This window comes from Pteropus vampyrus, unplaced genomic scaffold (assembly GCF_000151845.1).
Source record: "Pteropus vampyrus isolate Shadow unplaced genomic scaffold, Pvam_2.0 Scaffold419, whole genome shotgun sequence".
NCBI classification, from domain to species: domain Eukaryota; kingdom Metazoa; phylum Chordata; class Mammalia; order Chiroptera; family Pteropodidae; genus Pteropus; species Pteropus vampyrus.
This window is the reverse complement of record NW_011889200.1, coordinates 1,767,954-1,793,109: the sequence shown is the minus strand read 5'-3', so window position 1 is coordinate 1,793,109 and position 25,156 is coordinate 1,767,954. Positions and strand designations below refer to the sequence as shown.

Genomic DNA, 25,156 nt, shown 5'->3' with positions numbered 1-25,156 from the left:
AAAAAAAAAAAAAAAAAAAGGAATGGTAATTATATGACCTGATGGAGATGTTAATTAACACTATGGTGGTGATCATATTGCAATACATAAATATATCAAATCGATACGTTGCACACCATAAATTTACACAATGTTATATGTCAATTATATCTCAGAAAGCTGGAAAAATTTTAAATTGCTCTATCTTTTATTTTTAAACTCTTGTATTTATTTTAGTGCTTACTGCATCCCAAGTTCTATATGGAACCCAGAAATATACTATCTTGTATAATTTCTCTGATAGTAATCACATTTGGAATGCATTAGACATAAACAAGGTAAGGGTCCAGGGAGTACTATTTTAGAGACAGAAAGCAAAATCTTACTTGAAGGGAAAAAGACAAAGTGAAGAAAAAGCATGCTCTGTGAAGAGAAAAAAATTTATCATCACAACTCAGTTTAAGTTTTCATTTTCCCCAAGGTAGTTTTCTTTTCAAGTTCGAAAAAGTTGTTTTATGTCTGGGTAGATTTGTGCTGAATAAACATGTTTCTCTCCTTAGAAGGGCCCCGTGTCAAATGGTATTGAGAAGAAATTGTCCTGCCTTTATGGTCAAGCTTTCCTAAAGCTCTTGCATTGCTCAAAATTCAAATATTAGTGGAAATAAATTTGGAATCTAGAGGAAAGGGCACCTCAGGGCAACTTTAAAGCAGCCCAGACAATTCATTGCTTGCAAGGCACATCCACTGAATTACAAGGCAAGACACTTTGAGCGAGATACCCAGAGTACTTGCTATGGGGACTCTGAGCCAAGGGCAATGGCTAGGTAGATTACCCAGCACTTCCCTGGTAACTTAGCATCTACCTGTTAAAGGATCACTTATTCATTGAAAGAAAATTCCTGAGTTTAAGTTCTATGCTAAATAAAGGCAAATATTTGCAATGGCTTTAAATGATGATGGGAGTATTTTTAATGCAACTAGAATGTGTTCATTTTAAAAACATTTAATCCTAGCAATATAACTTCCTATCTGTTTGACTCTGTGGTTCTCAATACTTTTACCTTCCAAATACACATCTGAGGAATATGAGCCATCACTATCAGTTAATAGTGACTTACTAAAGGAAATTATTCCTAATGTGGGTAGGGATGTATAGGAAATGCATATCAAAATGTTTGAAGGTTGAGCCACCAATAGTTTCAAAACAAATCTCAAAATAACACTGGGAATCACCAGTTTTATTTTTTCCTGAACCCATCACTGCCTTTCTATTATAGCCGGAACACCTAGAGAATACATATTAACTTTGGATGGAGTTAATAAGCAAAAAACAGGAAGTCTGCCGCTTCCTGTTTTTTTCCCACTATTTTTCCTCCAGATTTATTGAAGTATAATATAGAAAATTAGTTGCTCATATTTACATTGTAAAATTCAATGAGTATTTTTTTCAATTATAGTTGGCATACAATAATATATTAGTTTTAGTTTTATAACAAACTGATTAGAGATCTATATAACTCATGATGTGGTCACCCCACTAAATCAATTACCCCTCTTCCCCTTTACATATTTTTTTACAGCATTGTTGATTATTTTCCTTATGCTATACTTTATATCTCCATGACAGTTTTATATCTATGTATTTAGGCTTCTTAATCCTTTTGCCCTTTTCGCTGTTCCCGCAATCCCCACTCCCATTTAGTAGTCCTCAAATATTCTCTGTATCTATGAATTTGTTTCCATTTTTGTTGTTATTGTTTATTTTGTTCTTTAGATTCCACATGTACCTGAAATCATGTGGTATTTGTCTTTCTCTATCTGACTTACTATATTCAGCGCAATACCGTCTAGGTCCATCAAGGCAATATCTTTTTCCATTTCCTTCTTTTTAGTCTGTGTGTGTCTTTAAATCTGAAGTGAGTCTCTTGTAAGCAGCTTATCTAGGGGTCTTGTTTTCTTATCCATTCAGCCACTCTATCTTTTGGTTGAATCACTTATTTCTTTTTCATTTGAAGTACTTGTTAAATATGTAGTTGTCACCATCTTTCTTCCTCTTTTTGATACATGTTTTTTACTTCTTAAAGAAGTCTCTCCCGGGGGTGGCTCCAGAGTGTAGTGGTTAGCACATCTGCTTTGCATGCAGAAGGTCCTGGGTTTGCGCCCAGGTGGAACCATGGACCATAACCCAGGTACACCAGGCCCCAAGTGCATGCCACAAGTGTGTGGGAGGGGACACCCCACCTTCAGAGATCCAGCCCTTCAGAGATCAAGCTCTTAAGGGGAAATGGCAACATCCACGGGCCAGGGGTGGAAGTGGGGGAGGGAGAAATTAAAGAGGGGAAAAAAAAGAAATCCCTTCAACAATTCTTGTAACATTGCCTTGGTGTTGATGAATTCCTTTAGCTCATTTTTGTCTGGAGAGTTCTTTATCTGTCCTTCAATTCTAAATCATAGCTTTGCCGGACAAAGAATTCTTGATTGTAGATCCTGAGTTTTCAACACTTTGAATATGTTGTGGCAAGCCCTTCTGTCCTGCAAAGTTTCTTTTGAGAAATCCACTGCCAGTCTTATGGAAACTCCCTTGTAGGTAACTAGTTGTTTTCTCTTGCTGCATTTAAGATTCTCTCTTTGTCTTTAACCTTTGGCATTTTAATTATGATGTGTCTTGATGTGGGCCTCTTTGGGTTCATATTTTAGGGGACTTTCTGAGCTTCCTGGGGTTGTATGTCTATTTCATTCACCAGGTAAGGGAAGTGTTCTATCATTATTTCTTCAAATATATATTCAACTTCTTGTTCTCCCTCATATCCATGTCATAGGGATATTGTTACCCTTAATTTTTTTTTCAATAGGCTCCCTAAATTTTATTCTTGGTTACTTTTTTCTTGCCATTCTGATTGGATGTCCTTAGCTTCTCCATCTTCTATGTAGGTGTTTCGATCCTCTTCTTCCTCCACTCTGTTGTTTCCTTCTAATATACTCTCCATCTCAAATAATGTATTCTTCATTTCTGACTGGTTACCTTTTATAATTTCAATTTCCATTTTTATGTTTTTTATCTCTTTGTTAAAGTTTTCTCTGAGTTCATCTATACTTCCTTTAATTTCATTGATCATCTTTATAACCAGTGTTTTGAACTCTGCGTCTGAGAGATTGCTTGACTCCATTTTTCCTTGATCTATGTTGTGTTCTTTCATATGGTTCCTGCTTCTTTGTCTTCCCATTTTGACTACCTTTCTGTGTCTGTTTCTATGTACTAATCAAACATCTTATTAGTGTGGCTTTGTGAAATAGGTATTCAGCAGCATGGTCCTGAGAGGAGTTCAGCTGCAGGCCAAGTGTAGCCACAGCCAAGCCACAGATACTGTACTTATAGTTGCCTCAAGAAGCCACGCCTGAAACCAAGGTCATCTGACACAGTGTGAGTTTTGGCACTGCTCAGCAACTGTCACAGGACTCGCTGAGGACATAACTGAATGTGGCTTGGGTAGGTCCACAAGTTGGGGGAGATGGAATTTCAGGGAATCCTCTGTTATCCAATTTGATGATGTCTCAGCTATGGCGGTGTTGTGTCCACATGTTGGAAGTGGGTAGGGCTCAACAGAGGAACAGTGGATACTGTTATCACTTCTGCCTGGGAGAAAGCCTCACCTTCAGCCCTCATTCCAAAAACTCAGTGTCCCCCTGTAAGTACCTGGTGCCCCCCACCCCCAGCAGCCAACCCAGCACCAATGCTCAGAGCGAGCAGGTCCATCACCATGAAAGTCCGGTCGTGGACACAGCCCCTTTAAGAGGCATCTGTAGCTGTCAGCTGAAGCTGCTGTAGCCTCTGTCTCACTCAGCCTCTTGGGACCAGGCAGCCTCACATCTTCCCCACCTCCTACCTCCAACCATTGCAGGGTGATTTCTTATTTCTCTCCCTCGTTGTGGGGCTTTTATTCATCTAGATCCCCAGGTGGCTCTGCTTGCTGTTTGTTCCATGTTTCCGTCAATTTTAATGTGGTCACAAGAAGGGATAAATAAAGAAGCTTCTATTATCTACGCCATTCTGCCCAGGCCCCCTGCCACTTCCTATTTTAAATAAGGCAGACAATATTAGAATTTTGGTGGAAAAATATTAATAAGAAATTAATTTCTATAACATTTACTTGATGGCGGTAATAACAGGCTGAAGTGACAACAAGGCTTGACTTTTAATGAATTGATGTGTTTTTTTTTTAATTTAAAATATGCCCAGACTATCATTTCTAAGATGTTGCTAAGAAGTAGAGGAATCGCTCATAATAATACTGGTTGGAATCCTGAAGAAAATAGCCTTGTTTTCACCAACTTCTGTTGAAGGCCACCCTGTTTGTTGGCTAACACCAATGTGAAAACAAGAGTTTAAGGAAGGGTCTTGGGCCTAATGTGTGCCTGCTACTTAACCCTCTTCTAAGGAGTAAAGCTTATCATTCCACATTTAGAGAAACTCTCGAAAGCAACCAGACTTAGAAGAGAAGGTACAGATGTCTTAAGTTCATAATAACCTTTAAATCATAGAAACTTCTTTGTAGTATGTTTTGATTAGAGAGAAACAAACCTGGGTGCCTAAAAGCTGCTAGAGAAGAAACTTTATTGAAGTAAAGTGTGCAAAATGATGAAGCTTATAATAAATGAAACACATATTCAAGAGTGGTCCCGTTTCGGTTCATAGGTTTACAGGATTAAAAATGATGTTAAATAATTATGTTTATTTTGTATTTTTCCAAGATGATTATCTAAATTAAGGGACTCTCAAACTAGTAATCTTAGAAATGAAAGATTTATAATATATGGGACTTCAGATTCACTAAGTGAACAGTAAAATATGTGCATCATTATTCAGAATTCTAAATTCTATTAGTTAATTCAGAAAGATATTTATTTCCAAAAAATAATACTGCTTATGATGTCTCCAGAGCTCAGTAATTTCTGGATTCATTCTCTGTTCAGTTTATGAAATCTTGAAACTAGTCAACTATTTTGGCTAAACTTGGCTAATCTCTCTTTATAGTTACTGGGAACCTTAAAGGATATTAACAAAATCCCCTGTCTCTCGCTTGATCTATTTTTTTTTTTTTAGTAGGGACCTCCATTTTATTTTCCCACATTAAGACTATTCCCAAGTCTTCTTCCCAAAGATCTTCAATTCCCTTATAACATCAGGCAGCCTAAATTCCTTGCAGGACAGTGGTTCTCAACCAGGGCCGATTTTGCTCACCAGGGAACATTTGCCAATGTCTGGAGAAAATTTTGGTTATCACAATTGGGGGAGAGAACTACTGGCATTTAGTGAGTAAAGGACAGGGATGCTGCTGAACATCCTACATTGCACAGGACAGTCGCCTACAACAGAGAAATGTCTGCCACTGAAAGTTAATAGTACTGAGGTTGAGAAATCCTGCTTTAGGGCATCCTTCTTTTTCCTCAGGGTGTGCACGCAGCCTTGGCTAGGCTGGAGTTCAAAACTTGTCCATTCAGCCTCTCTTTCTTGGGATTGTGAATCTCAATCAAAGTGACACAAGGACAAAGAACAAGACAGAGAGAAAAACAGTTAAAAAATGCAAAACCAGTTATAATTAATTCAATCCAATAGAATTTAATGGGATCAAGATGAAATTATTGTGTAGTCCCTTTTGCCTGTACATCTAGACCTGGCCTGGTTTCTTTTCTGTCTCTAAACTTAGTTCCCCAGACATCCTGTCCATCCTTGAACTATTCTTCTGATACATTCCCTTTTTGCTTAAATTAGCAAGAGTTTCTTTCTGTTCATTATAACCTAAGAACTACATGGGAATCACCTGTTTTTAAAGAAAGACTACCATGGTAAAGTTGATTTGGAGATTGTCATTTGTTCCACAGTGTCAGACACGATCTTAGTTATTGGTTTATATGAGGCATGACCCTTGTCTTCCTGGAGCTTATAAATCTATTCAGGGAGAATAGACATACCCATATAAGGTGAAACTTAATTTGTATTTAAAGCAATGTATGCTATGAACCAAATGAGTTGTCCAAGGAAGTAGTAAATGTTTTAGGATTTCGAAGAGAGGAAAGATTAGCTTAGGCTTTTATTAGGGAAGGATTTCTGGAGGATGTATCATTTAACCTGGCTTTTGGACAATAGATAGGACCTGAAATGGTGAAAAGGAAGGGTGTGTCTTAGGCATTGCAGGCATGGTGAAATCAGATAGAACTAAGTTCAGATCTCAGATTTACTAGTCAAAAGTTGCTTGACTTTGGGAAAGTTACCTATAAAAGGTAATGTAAAATGACTTATAACAGTGCCTAGCACACAGCAGATATTAAATAAATGCTAACTATAGTAACTATTATTATTTGTTTCCAAGCTTAGGGAGGGTGTTTAAGTCAAGATGCAGAATTAGAAATTAATGCAATGTGTTATGGGGCAAATTAGGGAAGTAGCTTGGCTATAGCATTGATAAAGTAGAAGAAGAGTGGGTAAAGAGGAAGGAAGGGTTTTTTTTTAAGGTTATATTGTGGCTGCCTTTGTGTTTCCAGCTGACAGATTCAGATTTTATCCTGTTGTAAATGTAGGAGACATTGGTAGCTTTTGAATGGTTAAATGTTGTGATGAAAATAGTGATTTTGAAATGTGATTTCAATGTTTTTGTGTTGAATGGATTTGGAGGTTTCCATTTCATTGACTTTAACATACACATTCCATAATGGTTTCATTCACAGAAATTGATGGTTTGCTTTATGATCCTAAGCATATGGGTTCATATACTTTGCATCAAGCTGTCTTTCTACTCCCTCCCACTTGGCTCTCTGGCAAGTCGAATTAAACAGACAAATCAACAACAACAAAATAATGAAACTTGTAATAACAGTTTGTAATACTTAGACAATATAGTTAAATAAACTGATTTTATTCAATCAGACAACTAATTCTACTGATTTATTATACTAAGTTCATGGAAATTGACCAATAATTTCAGTCAGACCAATTGATCTGGTTGTACAGGGAGATACAATCTTTGTCGGCAGTAGAAAAAAAAAGTTTATTTGGATGTTCTCTTCAGGAAAGTCAGTGTCAAACCCATAAAACCTAGCTTTAGGAAAAAGCAGGCAGTAACAGTAATCGCTTCACTAGAACATTAAGACTAGTGTCATGTTATACTCAGTAGAGCAATGATATTTAAGTATAATTAAACATAAACAGCTACAGAGGAAAATGCAGGGGAGGAATTGTGGAGCGAAACATAGTATGAAAGTGCATCCCTTGCTCCCATTCTTTCAATCAAAACATGAAGCTTGAGCAGCAAATTCAAAGACTAGCTCAGACCCCAATTAGTCCCTCTAGAGGTCTAGGATAAGTTTTCTAATATAATTGTCAATCTCTACTCTGTTGTTCAGAGGACCTGATATTGACAGTCCTCCCCTTCATTTTCCAAACAGTAATTTGGATCAGATCTTAAAAGAAAAGAAAGAAAGAAGCTTGCCTTCCCATGGTAGTTTGTGCCTTAGCTAATCCGCAAATGCTATGGTTATGCTGGACACTGATAAATTTGTCTCTGGGATGGTGGTCAGGATCCAAGTGGACAACTGCAGTTGCTGCTTTATTATCACAAACGTTTTGAACCTCTTGGCAATTCCTAGGCCTAGAAATGATATGGGAATTTAATGAGGCTCCACTCCTATATATCCCACTGGGATGTGTTAGGGTAAGTCCAAGTTGATCTTCTTTCATTCATGGGTTTAGAAAAAAAAATACATGTGTGGAATGTCCTATAAGGAATCATGTTGCAGACACAAAGCCATTCTCATTGGCCTAGGAACCTTAGCTTAGTGTATAGTCAAAGAGGCTAAAAACATTGATTCAGTACTGAGCGTTTTCACCTGTCTCCTACTTCCAACTTATATCTGTTTTCCTATCCATTCTGCTAATGGGGGCATTTTGTCACAGGGGGCATCGAATAAGACAATGGAAGCTTTATTTAATTTCATCTCTATATTGGCCATAATTGTAACTATATTCCTTACCTCCCAAGGTCATTGTGTATATCACGTGAGTTTATGTATTTGAAAGCACTTTGAAAATTATGATCCACCTATACATGTAAGGAACTTAAATTATCATTAATATTAATAAATGTCATTTCAGTAGTTGACATTTAACAATAATAAAATCAGGGTAAATATATCCATAATCCATGACAAGAGGTAAGAATAGGGAAAAGAATGACTCCCAATTCATATCCTGATGAAAGTAGGACAAAATATTCATTGCTGAACATGAAATACATTACTTATAATTGCTTCCCACCTATCCATTTTAATTAATTGATTCGGAGGCAAGGCACATTTGAAAATAAAACTAAGAATAGCTTTTTATCAAGCTAAGTGTCTATAATATGGATGTGTGAGGCAAATTGACAATAATTCTACAAAGAAACTGAAACTTTTTATAAATAAAATGTAGACAGCTGAATTTAATTTAATTTTCATTTTATTTATGTTTTAAATACACCTAGTTCCTCTCCTCAGAGGAAATCACTGTTACTAGTTTCATATGTATTCATTCAGAAATATTCCATACTTACACAAATAAATTTATATATGCATACACATGCACACACATGCACACACATATATAATATATAAAGTATATAAATATATAAGCTATATATTTATGTATTTTACTCAAAGGATGGTATATTGTACACCCTGTTTAGAACCTTGCTTTTTCATTGAAGAGTATATCTTGGAGATATTTTCATAATCGATGTATAGATTTACCTAATTCTTTCAAGTAGTTGCATAATAATATGTCATTTTATGAAAGTACCATAATATTATTTAACCAGTCTCCAACTGGTGAATATTTGGTTGTTTCCAGTATTTTGCTATATTAACAAACAGGATTTTCAATTCAAATATTTAAATTTTGTTTAAAGTATATCCCTTATGTTTCAAATAATATTTAAATATCAGATCATTAAGAGTAACTGAAATGTTTACAAAATGAAAACTATAGATAATATATTTGTATATTTGTCTATTATGCCAAAATTAGCTTAGTTAGAAAACTATATTATTTGTTTCCATAAGGACAAGATGCATTGTAGGCCATCAATAAAGATTTGTTGGAAAACAGAGTATTTCACTAAAATTTTCCCATTTCAATCAATTTGGATATCAGGAAGATGAAGTTAATGTTATGTAAATTTCTTTAATAAGAATTTCTGGTGCATCAACAACTATTTTGGAAATCCCAATTTATATATTTTCCTAACTTTTCCTGACACGTGGTCAGCTTTCTTTCTCTTTCTCTTCTAAACTTCCTTGCAAATATGAGATGAACTTTTCTCATGTCAGCAGGGAATTCTTAAGCCAGTGAATTAAAGATGGTTTAATGATTCTCTTATATGCCCAGCTCTATTCTGTCTCCTGTGAATTACAAAGACATATAAAACATTTCCCTTTAATAAGTATGAGTTCAGTCGGATAGTTGAAGCAAGACATAAATCTGGGAACAATTAAACAGAATTCAGGTTATAAATAATAGCTTGATATAAGGTTTGCCATAAAGCATTTTATATCTTCGTGACAAGTGCTCTCAAATTTCTTTCTTCCAAGTGCCTCTCCTTTTTTTTTTCCCACGCTCCATAACTTTGACTCCTTATCCCCCCCGCTGTAGCATTGTTACAGCATCCTCTTAGCTGGTTTTGCTTTCCCCAGCCTATCCTGTACATCAAGCCAATCATCTTTAGATAGCACTTCTCTTGAGTTTTCTGTTGTTGTTGTTCCAAGAATCTAGAATGTCCTTCTAGTTTACTATATCATGTCCAAATTCCCCTGCGGATTTCTCAGGATCCTTCAGAACTGAACTCTATCTTATCTATCTAGTTTCATTTCCAGTTACTCCACATCATGAGCAATTTGCCCTGTACCCTACCCCACCAAACTCCTTATAGCCAGATCATTTTCCTCTAGCCACACTATGCTTGCTAAGTTCTACCTCTGTTCCTCATTTGTGTTGATAACCTTTCTTTCATTTATTCTTCTTTATTCTCTGCCTTTCCAAATCTTCTCCATTCCTTAAGGTCTATGAGGAGACCCATTTTTCTCCATAAAACTTTCCTCAATCCTGCCAACCAATACTGACCTTTCTTTTTGCCATTCCTTTACCACATACGGACTTACAGCTCAAATGATACAATTTTTCATTGCGTTGTAGTCTTTGTTCTATTACCTCTTTATAAATTTATTTTTTTTATTTTTCAATGACAGTTGACATACAATATTAGTTTTATGTGTACAACATAGTTATTAGACATTGATATCACTTATGAAGTGATAATCATGATAAATCTAGGTAAACATCTTTATTTTAATGTGCTCATTCTGTGTTCATAATCCTAGAGCTTATATTTACTTCCTCCTCCCTTAGCACTTAGCATAGGATTTGGTGGACAAAGGATGCTCTATCAGCATTTTTGATCAATTATCCTAATGAAAGTACAAGTGCTTTATTATATTGTTTTGTATGATGAGGTAGAGAGTAAGGGATGATTCAGAGGCATAAAAATTTCAATCCACCTGAAATGTCCATTAGGGTTCACTAAGAATATATAGAGGTATGGAGATTTAATATTTATCTGATTGTACTTTTAAAAATCTATATTTCTTTACATTAACAAGCTTATAAAAACCACTCAACATAGTCTACATGTTTGATTTTGTTGGAAAGTGTAGCTGTCGAAATGACCTATTTACTGTGATCAATGATGCTCTAAATATGCTTGGGAAATAGATATTGTATGGATAGAGTAACAACTCAAGTAGGAATACTGTCTAATAAATGTTTACACTCTATCAAGTCTACAAGCATTAAATATCACCCATGATAAAATCTTTCTTAACCTGTAATTTATTTCAATTTTTCCATTACCTTCTTTCATTTTCTCTTCTAGCTTTACTCACAGACAAGCCTCCCAAGCCATTGTTCCCCATGGAGAATCAGCCAAGTGTTATAGATGTCCAGCTGGGTAAGTCCCCTTCTGGGAATAATATATCCTAAATTTGCTCTGTTAACAGATGAGGAAAATTGCATGAACCAAGAAAAGTTTATTGCTACTGTTATTACATGTGAATCAATTTGCGTCTACTCATTTATAACCCTGGAGTCCAATGCAATAGCAGTTTAAGGAAATGAGTTTGTATTGCATCAAAGAATAGTGATGCTAATTGGTTACACTGGGTATTAAGTGTGCCGTAGGACAGAGGTTTTTAACTTTGTGATTGATAGATTCGTGAATGTCATGCATTGATGACTGGTACAGAAAACTTCAGCCATTTTTTTTTTTTTAATTTAGGGAGCATGAACTCTTGGAGAACAAACACTTTTTTAAAAATAAAGAGCTCCTCAGTAAGCCTTTAAACTGGTTTGATAATATTATTTCCAATGATACAATCCATGGCTATTTAAAAGTTGTTTTTATGGTGAGATCCTGAATATTTATGAATCATATGGTGTTGGGAAAAGTAAAAAGTTGATTTGTGAGTACTATCATCTTTTTATAGTCTCAAATACACAAGGTATTGAGCCTTCTTTTTGTGTCCCCTACCACTAATCCTTAGATTTCAAGAACTATAAGATTGAAACTCAGAGGCCTGCCAATATATTTTTCAAATCATGGCCTTTAAGTCATGTACTTAAATATGAGTGAGCTTTCATCTATCGGGTTTCATTCTCTTCAATTCTAAGAAAGTCTTCAATTCTCAGTAAGAGAACTGAGTAAATAAAGCTGGAAATGTATTAGATTTATTTTGGGCATGTGATTTACTCAAATATGTGACCGTGGTGGTACCTACTAATTATATAACCAGAACAGATGAGTTGGCCCCAGTATTTCACTCATTTTGGAGGTTTGGGGCTCAACTTTTGATCTTTCCAATTCTCTTGAATTATTAGAGGCTTATTGCTATCTGAAAACAGGTGAGAGAAAATTACATTCCTAAGAGCTTGTTTATTTTTTCTAAAATGTAATATATTACATTGTAGTTAATGCAGCCTAGCAGTGTGAGTACCAAAGTTAAATATTTTAAAACAAAAAGAAGAAAAAATAATAAACATGTTGTCAAGAGTGGGCTGTGGGAATGGCGAATATTCTGTAGACAATGTTGAAGTATTAGACTATGGCTCTCCCCTTACCGCTTGTATTATTTTGCACTCATTACATTTTGTTAAAAGCAAACCTAGATGTGTTGGCACATGCCCTCAGTAATTTTATTTACATCTTTCAATCCACTCTGGGATAAAAATACCTCAAGGATACTCTGGTTTGCCAGGGGTTACATGAAGCTATAAAATGATCTTGTACCATTTGTTTTCATGGAGATTCAAGTGCACAAGTTGCTTTTATATGAAAACATATATTAAGGAGTAGAAATCAAAATTCACACTATTTCGAATAAAATATGAGTAAACTTTGTGTTCATGCCTCTGTGTAATTACTTCTTCATTCTCCTCTGCCATTAGGCAAACCAACAAAAAAGTCTGAGCAGTAATTCTCTAAAGCAAGGAGACAGACCCTTGTAGGGAGTACATTTAATTCAGATGCACTAGCTGTAACACATGTATGTGCTATTCAGGACGTCTCTAAGATGTGCTTCATATGAATGTGTATTTCAACATAGGTATATATGCCAAAATAACCCACTACCAACACCACCTACTAAAGTAATTTGCTTCCAATGTACATTAGATGCAAGGCTTAACTTTATCAGTTTTTAATTTGTAACACCACTTGGAAACAACTTTATTGACAGAAAAGTGGAGACCTGCCCATTTTTCATCCCAGAATGGCTGTTTCCTTAAGAGGCTAAAGCAACCATGTCATTCAGAGAAAGAAAAACAAAATCAGTTAAACCAGATCTTTGGCATTTCAAAAAGAAAAACAAAATCAGTTAAACCAGATCTTTGACTGGTTGATTTTAAGTGACTAACTTTTCCACAAATTTATTTAAAACGATTTATTTACAACTAAAAATGATTTTGTAACTTACTCTTATGCCTCAATAGTAAGGTGATATTAGGAACACTGTAAATGTCAAATTGTTCTTCATTGTCAGTGGGAGCTTTGCAGTCAGAATGATGAGGGTTTGGAAACGCCAAAGATAAAAAAGAGATAAAAAAGGTAATTGGAGCAATTAGAGGATTCTGTCTATATGTGGAAAGCTTTCAGAATTCAGTAAGATTATGAAATCTTCTGGAAATTATTTTCCTTATTTTTTCAAACTTATTAAGCACATTCAGATTTAGACATACTCTAACAAGAACTAAAACTAGTACTACCCAAAAACACAACAATACAATCCAAATGGTGAAGCACATGTCACAGTTCAGTTTTTCCAAATCCCAATACTTAAAAACTGAGACAACATTGTGGTAGATTTAAAGTTGCCTACAGATTTTTTTTTTTTTTGCCACTCCTACCATTTAAACATAATTTCTCATTCCTCTCTCCTTGAAACTTGGATAGCCTTAGGTACATGTTTGACCAATAGAGTATGACATAAGTGATATTCTGGGATTTTGGAGGCTAGGCCAAAAGAAACCTTGCAACTTCTGTTCGGGTATCTTTGTCTGCTCTGAAACTACCATGCTGTGAGAAGCTCAAGCTACTTGGAGAGGCCCTAGAGGATGAAAAACCATGTGGAGAATGAGAAGCCAATGAGCGCCAAAGCACCAGATATGTAAGTGAAGAGGCCATCTTGGAAGTGGTTCCTACAGCAACAACTGCCTTGGCTTATGTCATGTAGTTCAGAAACAAATCTCAAAATTTATTATTTTAATGTATTTATTTTAATTAGTTTCAAGTATATAGTATATTGGTTAGACATCTTTATAGTTCATAAAACGATCCCCCCAATTGCTCCCTCTCTTCCCTGACCCTCCACCTAGCCAACGTATTCATGCTAATTGCATTCCCTATGCCGTGCTCCCCATTCCAGTGACCATCCATCAGCTACTAATTTGTACTTCTTTAACCCTTCATCCCATTCTCCCAGTCCCTCAAACCCCCTCCCCTCTGTGCGTCACCAAATTGTCTACTATATTTGTGAGTCTGTTTTTGATTAGTTTGTTCTTTTTATCCCTTAGATTCCGCATATAAGTGAAATCATATAGTGTTTATCTTTCTCTGTCTGACTTAAATACCTTCTAGGTCCATCAAAGCAATATCTTTTTCCATCTCCTTCCTTTTAGTCTGTGTGTGTCTTTTTAATCTGAAGTGAGTCTCTCATAGGCAGCATATGTAGAGGTCTTATTTTCTTTACCATTCATCCACTTTTTTAGTTGGAGCACTTAATTCTTTTCCATTTGAGGTACTTATTGATGGGAATGTAGTTGTTACCATTCTTTATTCCTGTTTTTGATACATGCTTTTTCTTCTTAAAGAAGTCCCTCCAACACTTTCTGTAATACTGGCTTGGTGGTGATAAATTTCTTTAGCTTATTTTTGTCTGGGAAGCTCTTTATCTGTACTTCACCCCTAAATGATAGCTCTTCTGGATAAATTATTCTGGGTTGTAGATCCTGTCGAATATTTTTTGCCAAGCCCTTCTGTCCTGCATAGTTTCAGAAGTCAGCTGCCAGTCTTATGGGTGTTCCCTTATAAGTAACTGTTTTTCTCTTGCTGCTTTTAATATTCTTTCTTTGTATTTAACCTTTGGCATTTTAATTATGATGTGTCTTGCTGTGGGCCTCTTTGGATCCTAGATTTTTGGAATTCTCTGAGCTTCCTGAGGTTTATGTCCATTTTCTTCACCAGGTTAAGAAAGCTTTCCATCATTATTTCTTCAAACAGCTGTTCAACATCTTGATTTTCTTCAGTTACGCCAATCAGATGGATATTTGTACCCTTAAAAATGTCCTTTATGCTCCTTAAATTATTTTTATAATCTTGACTTCTTTTTTCATGCCATTCTGATTGAGTGTCCTTGGCTTTCCCATCCTCTAGATAGTGCATTTGATCCTTTTATTTATTCACTTTGTTTATTCCTTTGTTTATTCCATTTAATATATTTCTTATCTCAGATAATGTGTTCTTCATTTCGGACTGGTTCCCTTTTATAATTTCCATTTCCATTTTCATGTTTTTTAACCTCTTTGTTGAAGTTCTCACTGAATTTAACCAAAAAAAATAATAATAATAATCATTGAGCATCTTTATAACCAGTGTTTTGAACTCTGCATCTGTTAGATTACTTGACTCCATTATATCTGTTGTATTCTCTAATATGGTTTCTGCTTCTTTGTCTTCCTATTTTGGCTGATTTTCCATGTCTGTTTCTATGTACTAAGCAAAGCCCCTGTTTCCTGGTCTTATTAGTGTGGATTTGTGAAGTAGGTGTCCAGTGGCACAGTCCTGAGAGGGGTTCAACTGCAGGCCAAATTTAGCCCAAGCCTCTGCCCCTCTGGGGCCACTTGTTAAGATTCAGCAAGCAGTCCACAGATGCTGTGCTTATAGTCGCCTCAAAAGGCCACACCAAAAACCGAGGCCAGCTGCCTCCAGTGTGAGTCTAGGTGCTGCTCAGCAAGGAAACCTGACTCGCTGAGGATATACCTGGATGTTCCTTGGGTGTGTGGCTGCGGGTTGAGGGAGGCAGGGTTTCAGGGAATTCTCTGGGTGGAGCGACCTCTGTTATCTAGTTTGATGACTTTACGGCTATGTCCGGTGCACTGGTAAGGGGGAGGGCTCCACAGGGAATAATGGATACCGCCGGCACTTCTGTACAGGCGAGTATTGCCCTGGCCCTCACTCCAACAATGTCTCCCTATAAGTCTCTGGTGCCTCCTGAGCACAGCCAAATCGGCACTAGTGCTCAGAGCAAGCAGGTCCTGCACCATGAAAATCCACTCCCAGATTCAGCCCCTGTAAGAGGCATCTGATGCTTCTGCTGCCGCAGGCTCCCTCTCACTCAGCTGCTCGAGACCGAGCAGCCCCCAGTCCTCACCCTGTCCTACCTTCTGCCGTAGAAGGGTGCTTTCTTGGATTTCTCCCTAGTTGTATGGCTTGTTCATCTAGATCCCAGACAATTTTTCCTTGCTGATGCTCCTTGTTTCCATCACAACTTTGATTTGGTCACCAGAGGTATAAACAGAGCCTCTATCATCTATGCCATTTTGGTTGCCCCCACAAAAATGTATAATTTTTGACTCAGTCTTTCCACATATTGAATTTTACTGGTGTTGCCTTTGAAAGGGTTTTCAAATTCTTCTTCAGTGAGCTTCACTTTGTTAGATATTCGGACATGAGCGATCTCAAATTTCTGACACAAAAAAAAATGAGTGAAATAAAATAGTTGTCATTTGTCACAGAGTTAGTAGTAGTTTGTTAAACAACAATAGATAACCAGAACAACCATTAATTAATTTTCTCTAGAAATGGAATTTCTCCGAATTCCATTTTCCCCATGGACAAGAATCTCATGTGGGCATTTTATGCAAAATGAGAAATATTGTGGAAAATACTTAACTACTAGCTTCAAGGTAGTTTTAGAAAATATGGTCTGAAATAATTGTTCATATGTTTGAGGGTTACACTTTGTTCTCAGTTCTGAATATTTCTAAAATCAATACGGTAAATGAAAAAATTTAGTAGAAATTGACCACCATTTACTTTTTAGTTCATGAAGTAGACATTGGTACAGATATTTTGTCTCTAGAGGAAAATAAACATCTTGACTTTCTTATAGTGTAATCCATTAGTCATCCACAAGGTTCTAGAAATTTACATACTTTTTGCTGACATAGTAATGACAGTTTGGTTGTTGCTAAATTGTGTTCACTTTGTAATGCTGAAAAAAGATTAATCTTAACCAAATAATCATATATTTTGAGATAACAAACATGTTCTTAACAAATAATCTGAAAACTATTGCTCTCACAATGCAAGCCTATTCAGCCATAGCTGCCTGTGGTAATGTATGAAGTATAAATACAAAAGCGAGTTACAAAACACACACAAAAATCTAATTTGGTCCTGTGATCTTCCATTTCTTTTCTCTCTCTGAAGATAAATTTAGCTTTTAATAAAATAAATAAACCTTTACTCTACCAGGGCTAATTCTTTTTTTGGCAGATGGAAAGAAATATATTTTCAATATTTTTTAAGAAAAATAACACGATATTACAGTATATTAATTTATATTGCACTTTAATAGCAAAGTAATAAAACATCATAAGGACATGTGCACCAGTTGAAATGTATCGACACGCAGAAGACCCTTCTTTGTACACTGCTTTTTTTATAGAACCCAAATGCATGCTTTACAAACTGTACCAGACTCCCAGAAGTTTTGAAACAGCCATGAACAAAGGTGGATGAAATGATTGGATATCTAATTTCCATTAAAGTTGAATTTGGAAATGTGCTCTAATCTCAATGGTGATGATAACTTTCTTCTTGGATGTTTTTAAGACATTCAAAAAGGTGTCGGTGTTTTTTAAGACATTGAAGAAGCCAGTCAGTGTTATGCAGAAAGTAAACATAAACATTGTTTATTTTCTCTTTTTTTTGTCAAAGAGTCAAAAAGAAGTTTTGAGGTCCTAAAGCATATCAATAATAAAAAAAAAACTTAGACCAGTGAAATAATCCAAGCTAATTAAATACCTCAGTTGCTTCAAAAAGCCAGATTGTTTATCTTTAGATGAATCTGATTCAGTATAAAAATTTCCTTTATTTCACTTCTATCCTCATTCAGAATTTATTTTATTTTTACAGGCTATTCAAATTCATATTTCATGACTGTGTTAGGTGCTACTGTATCAAATTTTTTATTGTATATAAGAAGTGTTAATCTTTGTCAGAAATTGATTTCACCAGCATATCACTTTCTACTGAAAATTATATTAGACCACTGTAAGAGGTTCTATAAGAGAATAAAGCAAAATATAATATTTAATACAATATTCAGGATTAGAATACAAAAATAAATGAATAAATAAATAACTAAATAAATCCCAAATTAGGAAATTAGTTGTTCAATCAAATCTATCTTTTAAAAACTTTTTCTAAAAAAAAAAAAATTTGTTGAGTTCATAGCGGATAGGAAACACTGTCTTAGAACATTGTGATATGGGGGTGAATAAATGAGGTCCTAAAGTGGTCTCAGTCTAGTGGGGAAGACAGATGTGTAAGCAGAATTACAATGCAATATGATAAATTCCAAAACAGAGATGGGGAAAGAGAGTTTTTTGCTTTTTTGTGACAAGACCTCATAAATTAACAGTTCTATACTTTGCTTTCATTCAGTATAAGTGCATATCTCTGTAACTTCAATCCAAGTACTATATTTATTTTGAAATAATTAAAAATTGCTAAAGATAAAACTTTTTGAAATAATTGTCCACCATTTGCTTCAATATGGCAAATACTAAAAGTAGAAACTTATGATACACTTGAGTCTCTTCAGTTTAGTAAAATTAGTCAACTCTTTCTAAAATCATAGAACAAAGAATTCAAAGCCAGTCACCAACCAATTGAGCTAAAAATGTCAAAACAGAATTAAAATAAGTCAATCATGTTATTCATGAGATATTCATAATCAACTTGCAACATTACAGAAAAATCTTTAGTAAACTGTTAACATTGTCTTTTCATTCTTAAGTGTCTCAAAACAAGGATTACTGAGTTATAAAAACTGGGACAAATTATGTAAACAAGTTTCAATCTCAAACATTAATACAGGAGCCAACTCTTAGGGAAAAAGCTTGGCCCAGATTTTCTAAAGTTGTAAGTAATGCAAATGTTGTACATTCTGGGAAATAGAATGGTTTGTAGTTTGAGGCAGCCTATGCTAAGCATGTACATGTTATCTTGCACAAAAAGTAAATCCTTCGGAAAGAAACCACTAACCCTAGAATATCTACAAGGAAAAGTGAATACTGCCATGGTACAGGACCAATGATGCATGCCAAGAAAGCTGAGTGAACTCATGATACCTTTCTTCTTCCTCTCCAAAATTTTCACTAATTAAAGATTAAATGAAAGTTTTCAAGGCATTACTTGAAGCTAACAGAGTATGAAGGGTATAGAAAAACAAAAAAAATCAACAAAATCCTTTTCTACTACCATTATACATACATTGTGTGTACTGTCATGGCTTAAGCTAATGAAATGATCATGTATTGCTCTAAGGTTTGTGTTATTTTTATTATAGTATAATGAATATGATAACATTATATAGGCCCAAAATTATATCCTCAAAAAAGCTATGTCTTATAGGAAAATTCTAAAATAATAATAATAAACAACTATATTATATATATAATAACTATATAAATAAGTTATTATTATTTAACAATAGCTCTACTACTACTAATAGTTATTGTTATAATATTTAATATTATTTAGTAATAGCTCTACTACTAATAGTTATTGTCATAACAACATTTAGTATTATTAATAGCTCTAGTACTACTAATAAGAGTTATTATTAGTAGTTGTAATAGTAACAGTAAAGCTATAAATTATTAATTGCTTACCAGGTACTAGACACTATACTAAGTAATTTATTTGGATAATCTTATTAAATTTTCCCAATAACTTTATGAGATAAACACAGCTATTTGTTTCATTGTTAAGAGAATTATCGAGATATTATTTATATACCATACAATTGACCCACTTAAATCATACATTTCAGTGGTTTTAAGTATATTCACAGAGCTGTATAGCCATCACTACAATCAATTTCAGAACATTTTAGCATTCAATAAGAAACTCCATACCCATTAGCAGTCATGTCTCAGCCCCCCACCTCCATTCTCACCTCCAGGTCCAAACCACCACTAATCAATTTTCTGTGTCTATAGTTTTGCCTACACTGGACATTTAATATAAATGAAATCATACAACATGTGATCTTTATGATTGGCTTCTTACACTTAGCATATTGTTCTCAGGTTTCAAACATGTAGCTTATATCCGTAATTCATCCCTTTTTATTGTCAAGTCATATGCCATTGTATGACTATACCATATTTCATTTATCTATTAATCAGTCGAATAACACTTTGGTTGTTTCTACTCTTTGATTATTATAAATAATGCTGCTATAAACCGTCATGTACAAATTTTTGGGTAGACATATGTTATCATTTCTTTTATGTATATACCTATCAGTAAAATTATTTGGCCACTTGGTCATCTATATTTTACCTTCTGAGGGACTTCTAGATGTTTTTCCAAAGCAGCTACACCATTTCACATTCCCAGCAAAAATGCGCAAGCATTCAATTTCTCCAAATACTTGCCAACACTTCTTGTTTCTCATAAAAAAAAAAAGTTATCCTAATGTGTATGTAATGGTATTTCATGGTGATTTTGACTTGTATTTCTCTAATAGCTAAATATGTTGAGAATCTTGGGGGAGGGGGGCTTATTTGCAATTTGTATGCCTTCTTTAGAGAAAGAAATATGTATGGCCCATTTTTTTTAAATGGGGGATTTGGGCTCAGTCAGAGAATATATCAATATTAGGTTTCAAGCAAGGTGGAAGGTCAAAAGCTGAGAAGCCATAAGAAATTAGCTAACCAATGGATACTGAAAGATCAAAGGTAGTGAGTTTAGACCTGTAAGAGCTGGCACTTGATTCTCACAAGAGAAAGGTGTTGTCACTGTGGACATAGTCCCTAAAGTAGAAAGTTAGAAAGAACTAGGGCTCAGAGTGATGCAGAGGAGAACACACCCAGCAGTTAAGAGAAGTTTCGACACCTTAGGTGAGAAAGGGAGCTCCATTAAAAAAGATGGAGGACAAACTTGCCCTGGGACCAATTCCAATAGAAACAGTCTAGTCTTTATCAATATCTGAATTTTGAAAATTGAATTAATAGTATATGCATCAAATGCACAAATACACCTTGATTTTCTTTACAAATGCAGCATCAATCCAGGAGGTTCTGTATATTGAAAAATAGCATATGCTTTATTTTTTAATTAATTAATTTTTTAAATTAATTATTTTATAGTGACATTGGTTAACAAAATCTGGAAAGATTCAACTGTATATTTTAACAGTATATGTGTGTGTGTGTGTATATACATATATATGTATACATATATACATATATATGAATATATATGTGTGTGTGTGTGTGTGTGTGTGTGTGTGTGTGTGTGTATTGTGTTCACCTCTCATAGTTAAATTTCTTTCTGTCACCACAGTTTTAACCCTTTTACTCTATCAACCTTCCCCTTCCTCCCCCACTCTACTCTCTGGTAACCACTAGTCTACTGTCCATGTTCAAAGTCTCTGTTTGTTTGACCAGTTCATTTGTTGCTTTTAGGTTTATATCTCACATATAAGTGATATCATGTGATTTTCAACTTTCTCTGTCTGGCTTATTTCGTTTAGCATGATTATCTCAAGATCCATCCAGGTTGTCTCAATTGGCAATATTTCATCTCTTCTTATGGCTGAGTAATAGTCAATTGTATAGATGTACCACAGCTTCTTTAGCCAATAATCTATCATAGGATATTTCAGTTGCTTCCATGTTCTGTCCATGGTGAATAATGCTGCTATGAACATCGGTGTGCAAATATTATTTTGGATATGAGTTTTCAAGTCTTTGGGGTAAATACCCAGTAGAGGGATTGGCAGATGATATGCTATATCAATTCTTAGTTTTTGAGGAAACTCCATATTGATTTCCATATTAGTTGTACCAATTTGCAGTTTCACCATCAGTGTGTGAAGATTCCTTTTCCTCTGCATCCTCTCCAACATTTTTTATTACTTATGTTGATTACAGCTATTCTAACAGGTTTGAGATGGTATCTCATTCTGTTTTCATTTGCATTTCCCTAATACCTAGAGATATTGAGCATCATTTCATATATTTGTTGGCCATTTGTATTTTCTCTAGGGAGAAGTGTCTGTTCGGGTCCTCTGCCAATTTTTTTGAATGGATCATTTCTTTTCGTTGTTATTGAGTTGTATGAGTTCTTTCTATATTTTGGATATTAGGCCCTTATCGGAGATATTGCTTGAAAATATATTTTTCCATTCAAATGGTTGTTTTTTTTTTTACATTGTTGATGGTTTCTTACACTGTGCAGAAGCTTTTTAGTTTGATGTAGTCCCATTCATTTATTTTTCCTTTTCCTACCCTTGCCTTTCAGATCAAATTCATAAAATCCTCTTTAAGTCCAAGATCTATGAGTTTAGTTCCTATGTTTTCTTCTATGCATTTTATTAATTCCGGTCTTATATTCAGATCCTTAATCCATTTTGAGTTAATTTTGGTGTATGGTGATAGACAACAGTCTAGTTTTATTCTTTTGCAGGTGGCTTTCCAGTTTTCCCAGCACCATTTATTGAACAGGCTTTCCATTCTCCACTGTATGTTTTTGGCATTTTTGTTGAAAATTATTTACCCATATAGATATAGGTTTACTTCTGGGCTCTCGATTCTGTTCCACTGGTCAGTGTGTCTATTTTTCTGCCAATACCATGCTATTTTGATTGTTGTCACTTTGTAGTATATTTTGAAGTCAGGCAGAGTGATGTCTCCAGCCTCGTTCTTTATTCTCTGGATGGCTTTGGCAATTTGGAGTCTTTTGTGCTTCCATACAAATCTGATGATATTTAGTTCTATTTCTTTAAAAAATGCTGATGAGTTTTTGATGGGAATTGCATTAAATCTGTATAATGCTTTAGGTCATATGGTAATTTAAACTATGTTGATGCTTCCAATGAAAGAACACAGAATATTTTTCCATTTCTTTGTATCTTTTTCGATTTCCTTTAATGACATCTTTTAGTTTTCATTGTATAGGTCCTTCATCTGTTTCGTTAAATTTATTCTTAGATATATTATTTTTGTTGTTGTTACAATTGCAAAAAGAATTATTTTTTCCACTTCTTTTTGTGACACTTCATTGTTAGATTATAGGAATGCTAAGAATTTTTGAACGTTGATGTTTTATCCAGAAAATTTACTGTATTTGCTTATTTCTAGTAGTGTTCTTGTGGAGTCTTTAGAGTTTTCTATATAGAGAATCATGTCATCCGCAAATAGTGACAGTTTGACTTCTTCGTTTCCTATTAAGGTGCCTTTTAAATCTTTCTCTTGCCTAATTGCACTTGCTATGAACTTCAATGTTATATATTTCACTTCTGAATCTTTGGTGTGTGGTTACCATTATGAATATGTAAAGGATAGTGTCATATGTATATACATACACACACACATATATACATACACACATACACACACACGCGCATACACATACAGTCGTCTTTTTTCTGTATGTGCCTTATCTCCATTCTCCTTTGCAAATATAGATCTTTGAATCCTCCCCTTTTCTATCATTGTTGTCTCATTTTGTCCCTATATATGCTGAACATTCATTACTATCTTGCTATAGCAAATCTCTTCTTATTGTTTAAGCTTATAATGTCCTGTTATTAGTAAGGGTGCACTCCTCTGTTTCTGTCATCCTGCTAGTCACCTTAATCCTAATTATGTAATTTTTTTGTCATTTTGTTTTAGGTGAGCTGACTCCTTTCAGTATTTCCTATGATGCAGGCCTCGTAGTGGAGAATTCTCTCAATTTTTTTATGTCTGGAAAGGTGTTTATTTATCCTTCAAATCTGAAGGAGAGCTTTGCTGGATAGAATATTCTTGGCTGGTAGTTCCTTTCATTTAATACATTGAATATTTGATTCCACTCCCTTCTGGCTTGTAAGGTTTGTGCTGAGAAGTCCGAAGATAATCTAATGGGTTTCCTTTATAAGTTACTGTCCTCTTCTCTCTGGCTGCCCTGATAATTTTTTCTTTGTCATTGATTTTTGACAATTTTAATACAATGTATCTTTGTGAAGGCCTTTTTGGGTTGATATAATTGGGTCTTTTGTTGATTTCTTGAATTCCAAGCTCCAGCTCATTTTTTAGATTTAAGAAATTCTCATCAACTATTTGTCTGAAAATGCTTTCTAACATCGCTCCTTTTCTTCCCCTTCGAAAATGCCCATTATTCTTTTGTTTCCTCTCCTGATAATATCATTTAATTCTTGTATTTCTCTGTCATTATTTTTGATTCTTTGGTTTCTCTCTATTTCCTTCTGATTTATTTCCATATTTTTGTCTTTGATATCACTGATCTTTTCCTCCATTTGTTCTACTCTATTTCCCAAGCTTGCTATTTCATTTTTCATCAATTGCAGTGTGTTCTTCTCCAGTAATTCTATTTGGTTCTTTTTGAGGGTTTCAATCTCCTTGCTAAGAAACTTATTCTGCTTATCTAGTTGTTTTTCAATTCCTGAAATTGTTGATATGAATTGTTTGTATCTCATTGAGTTTTTTCAGAAGTACTATCCTAAATTCTTTGTCATTTAAGTCATATATTTCTATGTCTTTAAGCTTATTCTCTAGAGATTTTTCTCTTTCTTTCTCAGATGCCTTGTCACCTTGGTAGTTTATGGTGTTTAATGGACTAGTTCTTCACCTGAGCAGTAATGGAAGTGTATTCTGCTTTTCTGTTTTCCAGAAAGAAGATTTATTATACAAAGTTCTCTCTGTAGCCTGCTGCAAAGAATTCATTTTTCCATTGGTGTGCAGTAGGTGGCATCTAATCCTCTTTATGTAAAGTCTCAATAATGCCTTTTTTTTCTTATAAATATTCGATCATGCTTACTACCCTCAGTCTCATTGCTTGTCAGTGTTAGCAACAGTTTCAGCAGCATTTCTTCAAACTCCCCTGTGGCTCTGTGGTGTTCTGTCTCAGACAATATGGGGGGGGGACGCACTGTCTGCATTAAGGGACGAGAGCTGCGGTTCAGCCTCACATTTTGCATCCAGTGCTGGTAATAATCAACTTTTGTTTCCCCCCCATGCCCACTTCTCTGCCATCCCTCCTTCTCTGTTTCTGCCCTGATGCCTGGGCACTGTCGCCGGTCACCTGGAACTCCCAGCTCTCCCGGGCATGATGTTCAGGGAAATTGCTGCACCTTCACCCCTCCCCCCTCCTCCTGCAGAGAGCTCAGTCTGTAAGAGGCAACTTCTTTGTTTCTCCCAGTCTACCACCCAATTCCTGGCATTCTGACCTGTGGTAGCTTTTATGCACAGATTCCATATTTTTTGTAACTGTCAATTATCCCTTCTTTCAACTACATTTTC

The 25,156-nt window shown here is 35.0% G+C and overlaps 1 protein-coding gene across 1 annotated transcript in view; it reads left to right on the top strand.

Annotated features, from left to right (window-relative positions):
- IL1RAPL2 (interleukin 1 receptor accessory protein like 2) overlaps positions 1–25,156 on the top strand; it is a 1,186,660-nt gene that overhangs the window by 853,331 nt on the left and 308,173 nt on the right. Inside the window, exon 6 of the mRNA XM_011380985.2 lies at positions 10,938–11,012. Within this exon, the coding sequence (XP_011379287.1) occupies positions 10,938–11,012 (75 nt within the window). The remainder of the gene's footprint in view (positions 1–10,937; positions 11,013–25,156) is intronic.